Raw genomic sequence first — 15,457 nt, 5'->3', positions numbered from 1 at the left:
CAGGAGTTACTACAATGAGGTCAGCAGAGTTATGGTGGTCAGAAACCTGTGTGAGCAAAAACACAACCCAGCCCTCTTCATCTCATTGCAAGAGTAACGTGAGGAGTAGCTACCTAAGGTCCTGGTTCTGACGTCACTGACATTGGTCTGATTCCAATGGTTTCCAGGGAGCTGCACCCACTTTACACCAGCACAGGTGAGATCAGAATTAGGTCCACAAAATTCTATACCATGTAAATGCTTAATAGCAGTGGTGAGATGGTCTGTAACTATGCACGGCAGCCAGGCTTGATGCTAATTCTCTGCCATTACCCAGGTTACACCTCTGTAACTGCACTGACGTCAGAAGCCCATAAAAACTATGCATTGTGTGATGAAGAAGCAGGATATAATTTCTGTTAGCTCGCACTCTCCTAGGGCGATGAGCGATGAGCGAAGGCGATGAGCATTTCCTGGCCAGGATGACCACAGACCTCTGACAATGCCTTCAGTGCCTACTACAAAACCCCACATCTTTGCCCTAACCTTCCCACAACCGGAAAAATAATGATGTCCAGCCCCTGCTGACCAGAAGGAAAAGAGAGAGCAATATACATCTATGCATATGCTTCATAACATTGGGAGAGACTCCCATAGCACAATGAGGCATGCTGTAGAAGAGTTTACATGAGAAAGAAAGGCAGAGAGAATGCCCTTCAACTCCCATTGAACTGGTTGGCACAGAAAGACAGTTAGCACTTCCCAATCCAGCCCCCAGTTAGGAAGACGAAACCGTTTGTTTCAGCTGGTTTAAGCTCCAGTTGCGCAACTCCTCCCTATTCAGAAAATCATTGAAGCATGCATGGAAATTCCCATTAAAATCCAGGAGATTTCAGCATTTGCTTAAAGTTTTGGTGGCCTATGTTATAAGAATATTTTTTAAAAGATAAAGGAAAATCGTGCACTCCCTATGTCTATTCTAAGTCTATACATTCATCCTACAGAAAAATCTGTGCCAATAAAGCAACATAAAAGTGTTTATTTCTATCAGTACTGGAGTTAAATAAAGGAAGCCTCATGAGAGCCTGTTGCTGACCCTTCGCTGCTACAAACCTCGGAGAATTCCTTTAGCGATGATCGGCAGAGATGTCAGTCCTCTGAGCCATTTAATATCCTCCCACTTGATGGACGGATCAATGGCTTGGGCTACATAAACAGCCAGTCCGCTATTTTCGCCGTAGCCTTTCTCGGAAGAAAATGCCAAATCGTCGGTGTTGAAATTTTTCATTCTAGCATTACACAGAGACAAAAGAAAATTAAACTGAAAAAAAAATATTTAAAAACCCACATTCGCCCTGCAAGAAGTTCCATGCCAGCGGATCCCTTCACTGGTACAGATCTCATGGCAAAATCTGGGGCTTATATTGCACAGTGTGATGGGGCCTGTCACCTCCCGTGAGGGCCTCCTATCGGACAGGTGTGTGCCTGCACTCTCTCTCTCTAGCTGCATCACTTGTGGTGACCCCTGTTATGCTGTTAACTTCTCAAGCAGGTTTTCAGCAACTCAGCCCTCCAGCCGAGTCACACATCGTCTGTGGGTGTGTAACACAAGCCAACCCTTTCTGGGGTACACAGCCTAACAGGGCCTCTCACAGTGCCATTAGCTATGTCTCTATCAGTAGCTCTGTCCCTGGGCTCAGTCCTTAATCAGTCCAACAGGGCCTATCCCAGTACCCTCAGCTGGTCTCTTTAGCCCTACCTCTGGGCTCGGTTCTCTCAGCCGCTTCTGGGCTAGCTGTCAATACTCTCTGCTCTGTTATAGAGTAGTACCCCCAAGACTCCCTCCTGGAGACTCTTCGCTCGGTAGCAAGGCTCACTGGCCCCAGCTCTTCAGCTAAGCCACTAGTTCAGTCCCCTTCCGGGGGGTTATCGAAGTCCACAAATGCTGACCTTCTTTGGGGTCTCCAGCCTGCTCCCTGGGGCCTGTGTAAATTCCCCTTCTTTTGGGCTTTGGGCATTCTGCCTGTGGCAGGTGGAGGGGTACCTGCTAGGCTCACACATTACTCCAAGTCCCAAGCCACGGACCCTATAAATAGTAGCAACCTGCTGCATCCCTTTTAACTCTGTGACTAATGTTCCCTGAGCCACTTCCCCATGGTCCCTTCACCTGTACCTTCACCCTTAGCTCAGGGATGAAGTCTTGCTGAGTCACTGCAATCAGCAAGAGCACCTTCCTTGCTCCCCAGGATTCAGCCAGTAATTGGTCTGATCTGTCCAGCAGCTCCTTTTTATAGTAGCCTAATGGGCTGTGATTGGTTACCCCTGCAGCCTCTAATTGGCTGCTTCCATGCTGCCACTCTAGGAAGCCTGGAGGAGTCACCTCTGCTGCTCCTTTTCTGGGATGGGGCGTGGTAGGACTCAGAGGCCTCCAGCAAGGGGTCTCAGGGACTGATACACCCCATCACACACAGTTAGCAAAGGCACATATCCTTGCATTTAGGATAGTATTCAATATCAACCAAAAAAAAATGGCCAGACATGTGTCTCATAGCTTGCACACAAAGGACCTATGCTATCATTGCAATCAATAGCAATACTCCCCTTGCTTTCAAGGGAAGTAAGATCAGGCCCCAGTCCAATAGCAAGTCGGTGTTAGGGTCAGGAATAGAACCTATGAAGAGGAAGGATGGCTCATGGTTAGGACAGTGGATTCAAGTCCCTTCTCTGCCACAGGCTTCTTGTGTGACCTTTGACAAGTCACCAAGTCTCTCTGTACCTCAGTTCCCCATCTGTACAATGGGGATAACACCACAGCCCTGCCTCCCACAAGGATGTTGTGAGGATAAATACAGTAAAGATTGTGATGAGTTCAGATACTATGGTAACGGGGCCCATGTAAGTACCTAAAATACATAAATGCTCATTCTGCTGGACCAGAGCTGCTATTTTAGGGCCTAATCCAAAGCCCATGAAACACAATGAGTGATATCCTGATCTCACTGAAGCCTGTTGACTTCAATGCAGCCAGGATCTCACCCAGTGGATCTGGCCTACAGGTATCCCTAAGAGTATGCTACAAGCACTACAGCAGCAGAGCTGTAGCTACATCCCTGTAGTATAGACAATGAGGCCATGTCTATACTGCAGCTGTGTCGCTGTAGCACTGTAGTGTAGATGCTTCCTACCTCAACGGAAAGGTGTTTTTCCATCAGTGTAGGCAATCCACTTGTCAGAGGCAATAGCTGAGTCGATGGAAGAATTCTCCCCTCAACCTAGCTTCTTATACAGTGGGGGTTCGGTCAACCTAAATATCTTGCCCCGGGCACTAAATGTCTCACAGCTCTGAGGGACACAGCTAGGCCAGCCTAAGGCTTTGTCTACATTAGCATTTATGTCAGTCAGTGAAAAAAACCACACACACGACCAACATAAATTTCACCAACAAAAGCCCCAGTGTGGACAGCGCTATGTTGGCGGGAGATGCTCTTCTGCTGACATAGCTACCACCGCTCATTGGGGGTGGTTTAATTATGCTGAGGGACAGCTCTCCCCCATAGGCATAGAGGAATACCTTACAATGGTACAGTTGTGCCACTGTAAGGTCTGACATGTAGACATAGCCTAAGTTTTAGGTGTAGACCAGGCTTTAGTTAACCCACTTACATTTCAAGAGTTAGCTTGAAGCAAGAGAGATATCAAGGGGATTTTCCCCAGTGCAATCTTCATAGTCTGGTTCATCAGATGAGCTCACCTAGGCTTTATTAGCATTATAATGGGAGTGGGAGTGGCAGCAATTGTTAACAATCAAGGTTGCTTAACATTCCATTCAAACACCCCTTCTTACAGTTGTACATAACTTTCCGAAATGTTTACCATTGGGACTGAGGTAATATTTTTTCATTGGACTAACTCCTCCCCTCTCCAGAAATAGGTCCAATAAAAGATAACACCTCACCCAACTTGTCTTCGTAGTATCCTGGGACCAGCATGGCTACAACAACACTGCATATCTTTGGGGCTGAAATTTTCCTTGCACAGGTCACCGCCTGACGGTGAATATTTCTGGAAAGTTTGAGCAAATGAAGGTTCCACTGTTTTTTGAGTAAGATGAAAAAGGGCATGTCATGGAATTCTTGTACACAGTAGGTTGCAGGGCTACTAACAGCAGGTCAGACTCTTATACCAGATATGGGCCGACTATAGAACTTCTTCCACGGAGAAATACACCAGAGGTGTGTCTTTCATAACCATCCTTCAATGCCCTCTTGCCTATAGCTACACTAACCCAAGTAAGGGATGTTGCACAGGGTGCCACCTAGTGGCTGAACATTATTGCACAGTTTAGCATTCCGAAACAGGGTGGGAGGATCACATTGGGCTTTGTTAAGCTCTGTGCCTTGCATATGGGTATAGGAGGGTTCACAGTCCTTAAGCCGAGCTCATTATCTTACTAGACAAGAGACTTACCCAAGTCACCCAGTGGCAAAGCCAGGAATAGCACCAAGCTCTTCTGTGGCCCACTCCAGTGCCCTATCTATCAAACAACTCTGCCTTTTTAGAAACTGGGCCCATTCTGTGATGGCAGGAAGTTCCTTTAATGAACAGCTCTAGGAACCAAGCAATTTTCACATGAAACCGACTGGTTTCACTTCTCTGTTCGTACCTGAAACTAGCTGAATTTCACCCAGTTTTAGGCTTTCATTGTGCCGCTCTAATCGTAGCATTAGAAGAAAACGAGAAGGGAACAGTCTGCGTCCTGCTTCCCCCCTCCAAGTAAGATCCAGCTTTTTAGCACTTGGTTTGTGGGGTGGGTAGGAAAAAACAGAACCACGGAGCCGATTATAGCAATAACTGTTATTTTTCTTGGACTCTGAAATGCAGATCAACGCCTGAATGAATGTTGTCTTACACACATTTCGGTGCACAATGGCACCTTGTTGTTACTCAGAAACTTTGTTGAAAGTCTGAAGCCAAGAAAAAGCTATCAGATCACTTGACAAAAGCATCATACTGGAGAATTTCACCTATGGCTCTGAAACAAAAAGCTACACGGATGTCTTTTTGTGTTTTTCATTTGAATTACACTATTTCAGTGTTTAAAATAATCCCCTGGTTTTAGAAAGTTTTACAGGGTTAATTTGATGAAAAAGCAGATTGTCATCAAGGTAATTCTACAGCTTGAGCAAAACTGTTTCAGAAATGTTCTACCCAGTCTGACCACGCAGAGGCTCACAGGTAAGACTTGTTTCATTAGCAGTAAGTGACGCAGCAGACAGGAAGAGTTGTAGGAAACAGATCTTCGTTGTGTGTGCTGATTGACTCATGTTATGTGCTGAGAGCCAGCAATCCTGACTCAGCGTGGAACCCCTTGGTGGCAGGCTGAACAAGGTGCCTCCTGAACCTGGATCCTCTTTCTCCAGTCCAATTCATTACACTACAAGATCCAGATTTCATAGAATCATACAACTGGAAGGGACCTTGAGAGGTCATCTACTCCAGCCCCCTGCACTCAAGGCAGGACTAAGTATTATCTAGACCATCCCTGACAGGTGTTTGTCCAACCTGCTCTTAAAAATCCCCAATGATGGAGATTCCACCACCTCCCTAGGCAATTTATTCCAGTGCTTAACCACCCTGACAGTTAGGAAGTTTTTCTTCATGTCCAACCTAAACCGCCCTTCCTGCAATTTAAGCCCATTGCTTCTTGTCCTATCCTCAGAGGTTAATAAGAACAATTTTTCTCCCTCCTCCTTGTAACAACCTTTTATGTACTTGTATTTGTTTGTTTTTAATCAAGATGAGTTCGAGTTCCCCTTCCCCCCTTCCCACTGCTTTTAATACTCCCATTGACACTCAAGACCATTTACCTCAGTGTTGGTGTCAAGTACACTCCTAGAGGTGGCAGAGGAGAGAGCATGACAGAGGAAGCTTGTTCAGCTCCTGAGTCATAAAGGAAAATGTGACACACCTAATCTGGAAGAACCTCCTCCTCCCCCCAGAAGGGAACAAGCCAAAACCACACACAACATTGCAGCAGCATATGTTCTAGCTGAAAATGGACTTTCCAGAGCAATAGGCTGGTAAGTACCTGAGGTGCGGGGGCAACTGGAATTTGTTGCGGACATCGTCAAAGCGCTTGCCAAGGAGTGGCGTGTCCACTGTCACAAAGATTCCTTTGTAGCCTGCTCTCTCAGCACGCTGCACGAGTGACCTGGTGACCTCCCGGTCCTTGTAGATATAAAGCTGCAGCCAGTGAAGGCCATCAGGAGCTGCCTGGGCAACTTCTTCAATGGTGGAGGTGGCCCAGGAACTGAGCATCATCCCTGTCCCCAGTGACCTGCAAGCTGAGGAGCAGAAGTTAGATTAGTGCCCGTTCTTCATAAGTGGGACCTCTTTAGAGCTGGCTACTTGGCAGGAGTCACCAGGTTAAAACAGCAGTGAAGACACGGCAGCTCTGCTTCCAGTTCAGGTTAGCAGCTCAAGTTAAAGCCTGTAGGGAAGTCTGGTGTTGGACTCAAAGCGGCAAACCCAAGTTAAAAGCAGAGTTGCCATGTCTTCACTGCTGTTGTCTCCCAAATTAGCTCACTTGGGCTAAGAACGCATCTTTTCCCCTGCAGTGAATAGTGGGCACAGTAAGGATGGGAAATAAAAGAGAGGTGACTTGCCCAAGGTCAAACAGCAGGTCAGTGGCAGAGCTGGGAATACAATCTAGGTCTCCTGCCTCCCAATCTAGTTCCCTGTCTAGTAGACCACAGCACCTCTTGAGCTTTTTCCTCCTAGAACTTAAATATCTTATGGGTGAAAAATCCCCTCCTGTGCAGAAAGTTAGCCATACAGTTATGCATAATTTAAAAGCTCCAAATAAGGGGTCGGTGGTGCCCAGGCTGTGTGCTAGCTCTCTGCACAGAGGAGAATTCCACCCCAGGGTGCTTGACAAACTAACTAACCTCGCACAATCATATTTTATCAATCTAACAGGGCAATCTATTGCAATGTAAAACAGAGGGAAATACACAGTAAAGCTCTAAAATATCAGATAAAGCCTGCTTTTTTTCTTGGTGCACCACAGCATGCATATTTTTCATGTAAATGGTCCTCTGTCTAAAAACCTCATCTCCATACTTTCCAGGCCCTAAAAAGTGGTCTTTATGAGGACATTTGATTAAATAAGGATTACAAATCGCTCAAAGGGGAATCTTATGAACAGTTTATTCAAACAAATTGGTTACACCCTCCCACAACCACTCAGCAGCCTTCAATGGATGAAACAAGCATGCTTTGGTCTTCCATCTTGCAAGTTTTGCTACTCCAAGAAGCACAGACAGAGGGACGCATAAATTACAGAATCCATGAAGCAGGATAAATATAGCTATCAGATAGGCATTTATGATGCATCAGACTCTACTAAGCGTTTGTTTTTATTTATATTCTTCTTTTGCTTAACTCAGTAGAAGGACAAGTGTATAAAGTGAACAACAGATGGATCTCTTGCATTTACACCAGAGCTTCTCAAACTGGGGGTTAGGACCCCTCAGGGGGTCACGAGGTTATTACATGGGGAGTCGCGAGCTGTCAGCCTCCACCCCAACCCTGCTTTGCATCCAGCATTTATAATGGTGTTAAATATGTGAAGAAGTTGTTTTTAATTTATAAAGTGGTTTGCACTCAGAGGCTTGCTATGTGAAAGGGGTCACCAGTACAAACGTTTAAGAACCACTAGTGAGAGAAATGATAGAGAATTTTCACTCCCTGGCCTACTCAGAAAATTGTAAATTGCAAATTGTTTATTTGAAAAACTTTGCCTCTTATTTTTTTCACAAATTAGCAGCAACTATATAATGACTTCTGCCAATGGATTCATTGCTCAAAATTACGTGCTAAATAAGTCTTGGTCTAAATGTCAGGTGGTTCACAAAGCAGTTTCTTGAAAATATTCAGAAATCAAGTTGATATGGTTGGACACTTAAGTAACCTGGTACATTTCTATTACATGATTAGATGAGAATCATTTTAACAGTTAGATGTCTGGTATGAATCCTCTCTTATTTGAAATTCACTTTCAGCAAATATTCTGCAATATGACCTTGAAACTCACCATGTCAACAAATATTCCTACCAAAAAACTTAATGAAAATATCTGTGGAAAGAAAAATCTGTGCAACTCTTCCATAATGTCTAAATTGAGCCAAGGTGTAAGAAAGAATCCAGACTGATTTAAGATCCTAGCTTGATTTCACGTGACTGGCCATTCAAAGAAAAATCTTTTTACTCATGTGCTAACCAAATCATGATGGAATCTCTCAGAAAGCCATCAGCTTTTCAAGACAGAACACACCTTTGGCTCAGATCCAGCAAAGAACTGAAGTACATACTTTAATTTGTCATGAATGGGACTGCACTGATGCTTAAATTTAATTGTTTAATAGTGGCATAATCAACAGTGCCTAAGCAGACTAAGCTCATAAATACACAGACCAGAAAGGACCATCATGATCATCTAAGCTGAGCCTCTGCAAATTGCAGGCCGAAGTGCCACACCCACCCACTTCTGTAATAAGCCCATAACCTTGGGCTGAGTTAACGAAGTTGCAGAGAATCGACTGGAATCAATGGGAGATAGGCACCTAAATTACTTACAGTAGGATACAGAAAGTCACCAAAGTGTTTTGCAAAATCATGGCCTGTAAATGTTGGTAACTCAGCTATAGCAGACCTGAAATCTAATAATGGGAGAGAATGTGAATATTTTGCATTCAGATGTATTTAGATAGTTATTTACAGTTCGGGCTTGTCTACACAGTGGAGTAATGTGCTCTATAGGGGTATGATTACTCAAGCTCGTTAACATGTTGCATATTAATTGGACCATGTAGACTCTGCTAGTATGCTTTAATTAATGCTGCTTGAAACATTACTATAGTGAAGTGCACTTGGGAACCTGTAATGCACAGCAGAGTCTACATGGGCCAATTAATATGCAACACATTAGTGTACTTTAGAAATCACTCCCCACCTCCCATAAAGTGCATTATCCTACCATGTAGACACGCCCTTAGTTGAACCCCTGCAACCCTGGTAATATAAGTTTAACCACAAACGAGTAAATGAGAACATAATCTATCCTATTACATTCATATATATTCTGTTAATAGGAGGAGATCTTGGCTAGTTTTTAATAAACATTTCAGTTCAACTATATGTATGGAAATGAATTGGAAAGACCGTGTTTACATCTGGATCCAGATTACATTTAGGTTGCAGTTTGAGTTCATAGTTGAATCTGGCCAAATTGGATTAAAAGGAGCCAAATTCTCATAAAATTTCAGCCTCCTCTGAACTATATATGGAAAATTAACCCCTTTTGGGTATGGACTAAAATCAGTCATCATCATTCTACCCATGCCATCAGGTGCATAACGGAGAAGCCAGATGGTGCAAATCACCCCTATTCCTGGGCTTGTTTGTCCAGCTCTTTTATATTCAGACGTAGAAAGGCAGCTCCACCCATCACTGTGCTACCGAGTGTGCCTCTAGATCTGCCTCTTCATCCCTTGCACTGGGGGTCACCAAAGACACACTTGTTTAGGTTGCCTATTATTATGGGCCAAATCCAAAATCAAAATCAAAACTACAGGCATCCATTTGGGATCTGCAGTATCAAACCACACACACCCACACACAAAAATTCATAGTTGTTCGGACTCGAAGTTCCCATTTTAGCTGAGCTACATGTTAAATATCTTGGCCCTTTTAAAACATTTAAAAATAATATTTTTAGCCTTCCAAAAAACTATGATGCTTTTGGCTGATCTAAACTAACTTCAGATACTTAACCCTTTTTTGTTTACAAATAGTGAAATGATCTGATAATGGAAGAATCAGCTTCTTAAAAGTTATGTGGCCTCATAAGCACCATTAACCTTCCTGGGAGTTACAGTCTGGGTAATGGAGAACAGACTGTTAGATGAATGCCAGCCTAACGTGATCTGAATGGCCATGAGAATAACTTCACTGACAGAATCTTAATGACGATGTAGCATGCTGTTGAGGGAGGGGTTTGGTGTCCACACCAGGCAGTACCTCCATGATTGAAAAGCCTGGATCTCAGCCACCACTGTGACCAGGCCGAGTAGGGGTGCCCAAGTGGGGCTTTCCGGGCCCAGAGCTGCTCCTTAACCCTTTCCACCCCGGTGTGGGGCTTATATCACACAGCCTTCCCTTCAAGCTAGAACCCAGTAGTGGATCTTTCTCCTGCTCTCCTCCCCCATCCAGAGAGAAAAAAATCAATGTTTGCTTGTGCCTTTCCAAGGCAGTGGAGCACCTTGGAGTTTGTCCCTTGGAGGAATAGTTTCATACTAAAATATAATGCCGAGCGTTCTTCGCTGTCTGCTTCTTGGGACAACATGGCACCGAGGCCCACCTCTGATGCATCTGTCTGTAGGATAAATGGCTTGGGAAAAATCAGGGTAAAAGAGAACTGGCCCCTGGATTAGCTGGTCCTTCAAAGTCTAGAAGGCTCTGTCACATGGCTCCATCCATTGCACCTTCCTGGGTGGGGTCCTCTTTACGAGGTTTATAAGAGGGGTTGTTATTGTGGCAAAGCTAGTCACAAAACTTCTATAATAGCCAATCAGGCTGATGAAACACCGAATCTCCTTTTTGTTTTTAAGGGCTGGGCAGTCACTTAGTGCCTGAACTTTATCCAAAAGGAGGTGTAGTCAGCCCCGCCTCACTGCGTACCCAAGGTATGTCACTTCTCTCTGCCCCAGGCAGCACTTGTCCAGGTTTGTGGTAAGCCCTGCATTCTCGAGAGCTTGGACGACCGCTGTGATGTGATGCAGATGGGCCTTCCTTCTGCTACTGTAAATGACTATGTCATCAACATAGGCAGCCACGTATTGGTTGTGTGGTCACAGCACCTAGCCCATTAGTCGCTGAAAGATTGTAGCCTCGCCATGCAGGCCGAAGGGCATCATCATGAATTGATAGAGGCCAAGTGGTGTTGGGAAGGTTATCTTCTCCCAGGATGCCCTCATCAGCAGGATTTGCCAATAACCCTTTGTTAAGTCCAGCATGGAGATGTACTTGGTGCTCCCTTTAATAGCTCATCCATCTGGGGCACTGGGTAGGCATCAAAGCATGATATCATATTGACCTTTCTGAAGTCTATACAGAATCAGGTTTTGCCACTGTTTTTTGGCACTAGTACGATGGGAATCCTCCATTCCCTGCAGGACTCCTCGACAACTGTTAGAGTCAGCATAGCTTGAAGCTCCTCTCAAACCATTGCCCACATATTCTTTGGCAGTGATCAATGATTCTCATGTACCTTCTGTCCAGGGGTCATCACAATGTGGTGGTGGATTAGGTGCACCCTTCCTGGCAGGGCCGAGAATACTGCGAGGAAGACCTGAGCTTGCTGTGCCAGGCTCCGCTCCAACCCCACTGGCACAGCTGTTGGGTCTAGTGATGGTGCAGCTTGAAGTGCCACTTGGGTTCCGGGAAACACAGGACTGTCAGAAAGCCTTCCTGACCCTTCCAGGCCTTCAGAAGACTGATATAGTAAATCAGCCTTTCCTTCCATCTCCTGGGCTGATCGATCTCCTAGCCAACCGGACCTACCTCTTCTCCACTTCAGATGGGCCCTGCCATTGTGCCAATAGTTTAGGCTCGGAGGTCGGGAGTAGTAACAACATCCTACAGCCTGGTTCCAAAGTTCGCAGCCGGGCTTGCTGGTTATAGGCAAGTTCCTGTGTTTGCTGGGCTTTCAACAGGTTTTCCTCAGCAAAAACACCTAGTGTCTTCAGCCTTTTGTGTAGTTGAAGCAAATATGGCACTGGGCTGTGACCCGAGACTCCTGCTCTTCCCAGGCTTTCCAGAGGGGGACCAAAATCCTCTGGGCTGTCTCCCATATAGAAGTTCAAAGGGCAGGAATCCAGTGGAGGCTTAGGGGACCCCTGTATGGCAAAAAGTACTGAGGGCCCCAGAGCTAAGGGTCAGGGAGGCCAGGCCTTCAGCTGCTGTGTCATTTTCCATCAGGGTCATGGCTTCCTCCAGAGTCAATGGTCTGTGGTACTTCACCCACTCCTTCCCAGTGGCTGGGAGAATTTGGGAAAACTGCTTTAACACTACAGCCTGTGCCACCCATACTCTGGTCCATTTCTCCAACCACTGCCAACACTTTTCCTTCAGGCATTGGGCCACCATCCAGGGACAGGTTCCAGTTGGGTAGCTCTCTGAGAAACCTCTGGTAGAACATCTCAGGGTTGATATCTTAGTAGTCAAGTATGTCCACTTTTACTTTGGCATAGTCTAATGCTTCAGTTGGATCTAGTCCCAATAGGTCACTTGCATAGGGCTGGTCAAGTATGGGGCTATCAAGACAGTCTAATGTTCTGGTAGCTAATGCACCACAGTGACCACCCACTCAAAGGTGACCAGGAAGGCTTCAAGGTCATCTCCGGGGCCCATTTTTGTAAGCCAGATGGTCAGAATGACAGGAAGGACATATCCTAAGTGTCCAAGCACTGTGGAGTTGAATGCTCCCTGAGGCTGCAGTAACATCATTACCGGCTGAATCAGACATTCCTGTTATGCCTGGTGCTTGGCCACCAGCTACCGAATTAACCGTTGGGCTGCTGGACTGCAATCTGTTGCAGTATGTACCCTTGCTGTTGCCGGGCCACCAGCTGTTGCTGGTTCTCTAGCATCCATTTCAGAAGCTTTTTTGTACCCATGGCCTCCAGAGGGTTGTCCAGTCAGTATTCCAGGGGTCCTTTTAGCAAGACCTAGGCATTGCCTGCATTCTTCACCAATGTTGGGGGAAGGGAGGAGTTTGGTGTCTGCACACGGGAATGTTGCCTAGAGGTGATACTTTGGGCTGTCTCGCCTGGTGGATGGAGTCAACAGCTGGAGTCAACAGCCATGGGTAGGGGAACTTGGGCCCTCCCTGCTCCACTAGTTCCAGCCCATGACCCAATGAAACAATAATTTGAAATATGAGGCCAAGGAGGTGGGGTGCCCTTATGTCTGCTTCCCAAGCCACTTCCTACTCCAGCTTCGGTTCCTCTGTTGATGTCCCTGGTTCGCCTCCGAGTCCCTCCTGGAGTACTCCCTCTCTGTGCTCCAAAGGGCCTTCCTCTCTCAGTCATGTCTCATCATCATTAAAGGCCTGGGGCACCTTGGCAGTGAGGCCTGGGCCCAACCACATGGGGCCTTTGCAGCTTCTCAGTAGGATCCTGTACTACACAATGGCACCCCTGCTCCATCTACCCTGACTGAGCTGAGCTGCCTGCACTGTGAGCATGGCCAGCAGGGGTTTTCTGGGACCAGAGCTGCTCTTTAACCTTTACCTCCCCATTGTGGGTCTTGTACACCCCATCGCACATGCATATTGGCCTGTGTCAACTAGCCAGACCAGATGGTTGCAATGATCCCGTCAGGTTTGATAATCTAGCTGTTGCTGGAAATATGCACCCCATTCTAGTATTTTATTTTAGCAACAGTGTTACGATAGAAGAAATTAGCAACTACAACAACCATATTTTATCCTTACATTTCAGAATGTGCTTTTATTTGCTTAGTTATGCAAACGACTCCTGGATCCACACCCACATGCATCCGACAAAGTGGGTATTCACTCACAAAAGCTCATGCTCCAAAACCTCTGTTAGTCTATAAGGTGTCACAGGACTCTTTGCTGCTTTTACAGATCCAGACTAATACGGCTACCCCTCTGATACTTGACACCCACTTTGGACAGTCTTGTATTAGCAAGAGACCTTTGGACAGAGCTAACACATCAGATTAATTCTCCTAGCCTGTCCACTCACTCTTGTTTTTCATTTACCTTTTACCTCTTGTCTTTTAGGCCTCGATCCTACTCTGGTTGACACACGTCCTTAACTAGATACATGTTGATTACTCCCATTAAAGGCAAAGGGGCTACTAAAATTGCCAAAAGTTAGGCATGCATCAAGGTCATTTCAGGTTCAGATTGTACATTTCAGACTGTAAATTCTGTAGGGCAGAGCCCTTTATGTTTGTGCCTAACACAAAGGGGCTCCGATCCACTTGAGGCCAGTGAGAGGCCTCAGGACACTACCATGACATAACTGATAAATAATAATCAATTGTGATTCTGCTGTGGAATTCTATTTTAAAAATGGGATAAAGGGACAGATTAAAGTTTAATGAGTCCAGATCAACCAAGAAGCAGGGCCAAAACCCCACCAAGGAGGTGGCGAGAGGTAACACAGCATTTCTTAACTTTTTCCATACTAGCAGCCCACCTTCAGAGTTTCCTCCTCTCACCTAGACAGAATCTAGCTGGGATCCCACTCCCATTTAGCTAGATGGGCAAGATAGGTTGATCAGGACCTCTAGGTTCAGACCCCCTGGGGTTTAAGGTTCCCTGGAGTTTGGTTCACATATTGGGACTCGAGTTGTTCATTGCCTTGTATGTTTCTTGGGATGGTGACTAAATTTTCTTCATTTCTCGCAGGGAGATTCTCCCATCATTTCTGGTCTTGGGGGACCCTTTGGAAAGGGCAACCTGAATTGCCAGTCTGACCCAAATCCATCACTAACTATATCATCTCTAGGTAACAGGATAATGCATCATGTTGGTTCAACATAATGCCCTTAGAACTTGGCAGTAATTTTCTGAGAGAAACAACCATGTTTTCCAAGTTGTTTTTTCTAAGAAAGAAAATTGTTTGAAGTGCCTAAAGTTATTTGCTTGATGAAACACAGTTGGCCAAGAAAGTCCCTGCAATGAGTTGCTCAACAAAACACTCTGTGCCAGCTGTGCCTAAAATAATTACGTTGACGAAATGAATTTTGTCATCTGTGCAGGAAGTCATTATGGAGTGGGGAAAATATGCAATGACGAAGTACAAAATGGTTTCAGTTGATCTAAAAAATTCAGGGCTATCATTCCGGAGCATTTCCACAAATGTGCACCGTGAAGGCCACGGGCTGTGTCAGCCTCTCCCATGATTCTGTTTGCTGCAGGAGCTCTGATTAGCTCAGACCAGCCATTTTTGCCAGTGTTGACATTGTTTGTTAAACAAATGAAATGACTCCATTGAGATTTTCCAGAAGTACAGCTGAGAAGCCAATGACCTAAAGGGGAATGCGGCACCCAGATCTGCCAGTTGCAGTAGACTGGAAGTACATAAGAGAAGTCACACACAAAAACAGTGTAAGATCTGTTCTCCCTACAGATGCTTAAGGAATACACCTCCCCTCCTTCCCTACGAAATAGGATAGTGCAGGGGGAAAACTTTGACCTTGATTTCTGGCTGGTTTGGTTTTTAAGTGCCAGATTATGGCCTGGCCGTAAGTGACCCTCCCCCCCGCCCCAGGAGCCTAAGTAGGTATAAGCAACTCACCGTCTGTGCACAGCATTCCCATATTCGTGTTGCAGATGCAGAGTGAGAAAAAGAAATGTTGCATGATTGGCTCAACAAACCTC

General features: G+C 45.5%; 1 protein-coding gene across 1 annotated transcript in view; it reads right to left on the bottom strand.

The window, feature by feature from the left end:
• HAO1 (hydroxyacid oxidase 1) overlaps positions 1-15,457 on the bottom strand; it is a 49,967-nt gene that overhangs the window by 13,049 nt on the left and 21,461 nt on the right. Inside the window, exons 4-5 of the mRNA XM_030558023.1 lie at positions 6,068-6,323; positions 1,093-1,268 (exon numbers count right to left, since the gene is read on the bottom strand). Of these exons, the coding sequence (XP_030413883.1) occupies positions 1,093-1,268; positions 6,068-6,323 (432 nt within the window). The remainder of the gene's footprint in view (positions 1-1,092; positions 1,269-6,067; positions 6,324-15,457) is intronic.

The sequence above is a fragment of the Gopherus evgoodei genome, chromosome 3 (assembly GCF_007399415.2).
Source record: "Gopherus evgoodei ecotype Sinaloan lineage chromosome 3, rGopEvg1_v1.p, whole genome shotgun sequence".
NCBI lineage: Eukaryota > Metazoa > Chordata > Testudines > Testudinidae > Gopherus > Gopherus evgoodei.
The sequence above is the reverse complement of the archived record's forward strand: the minus strand, read 5'-3'. Positions and strand labels throughout refer to the sequence as shown.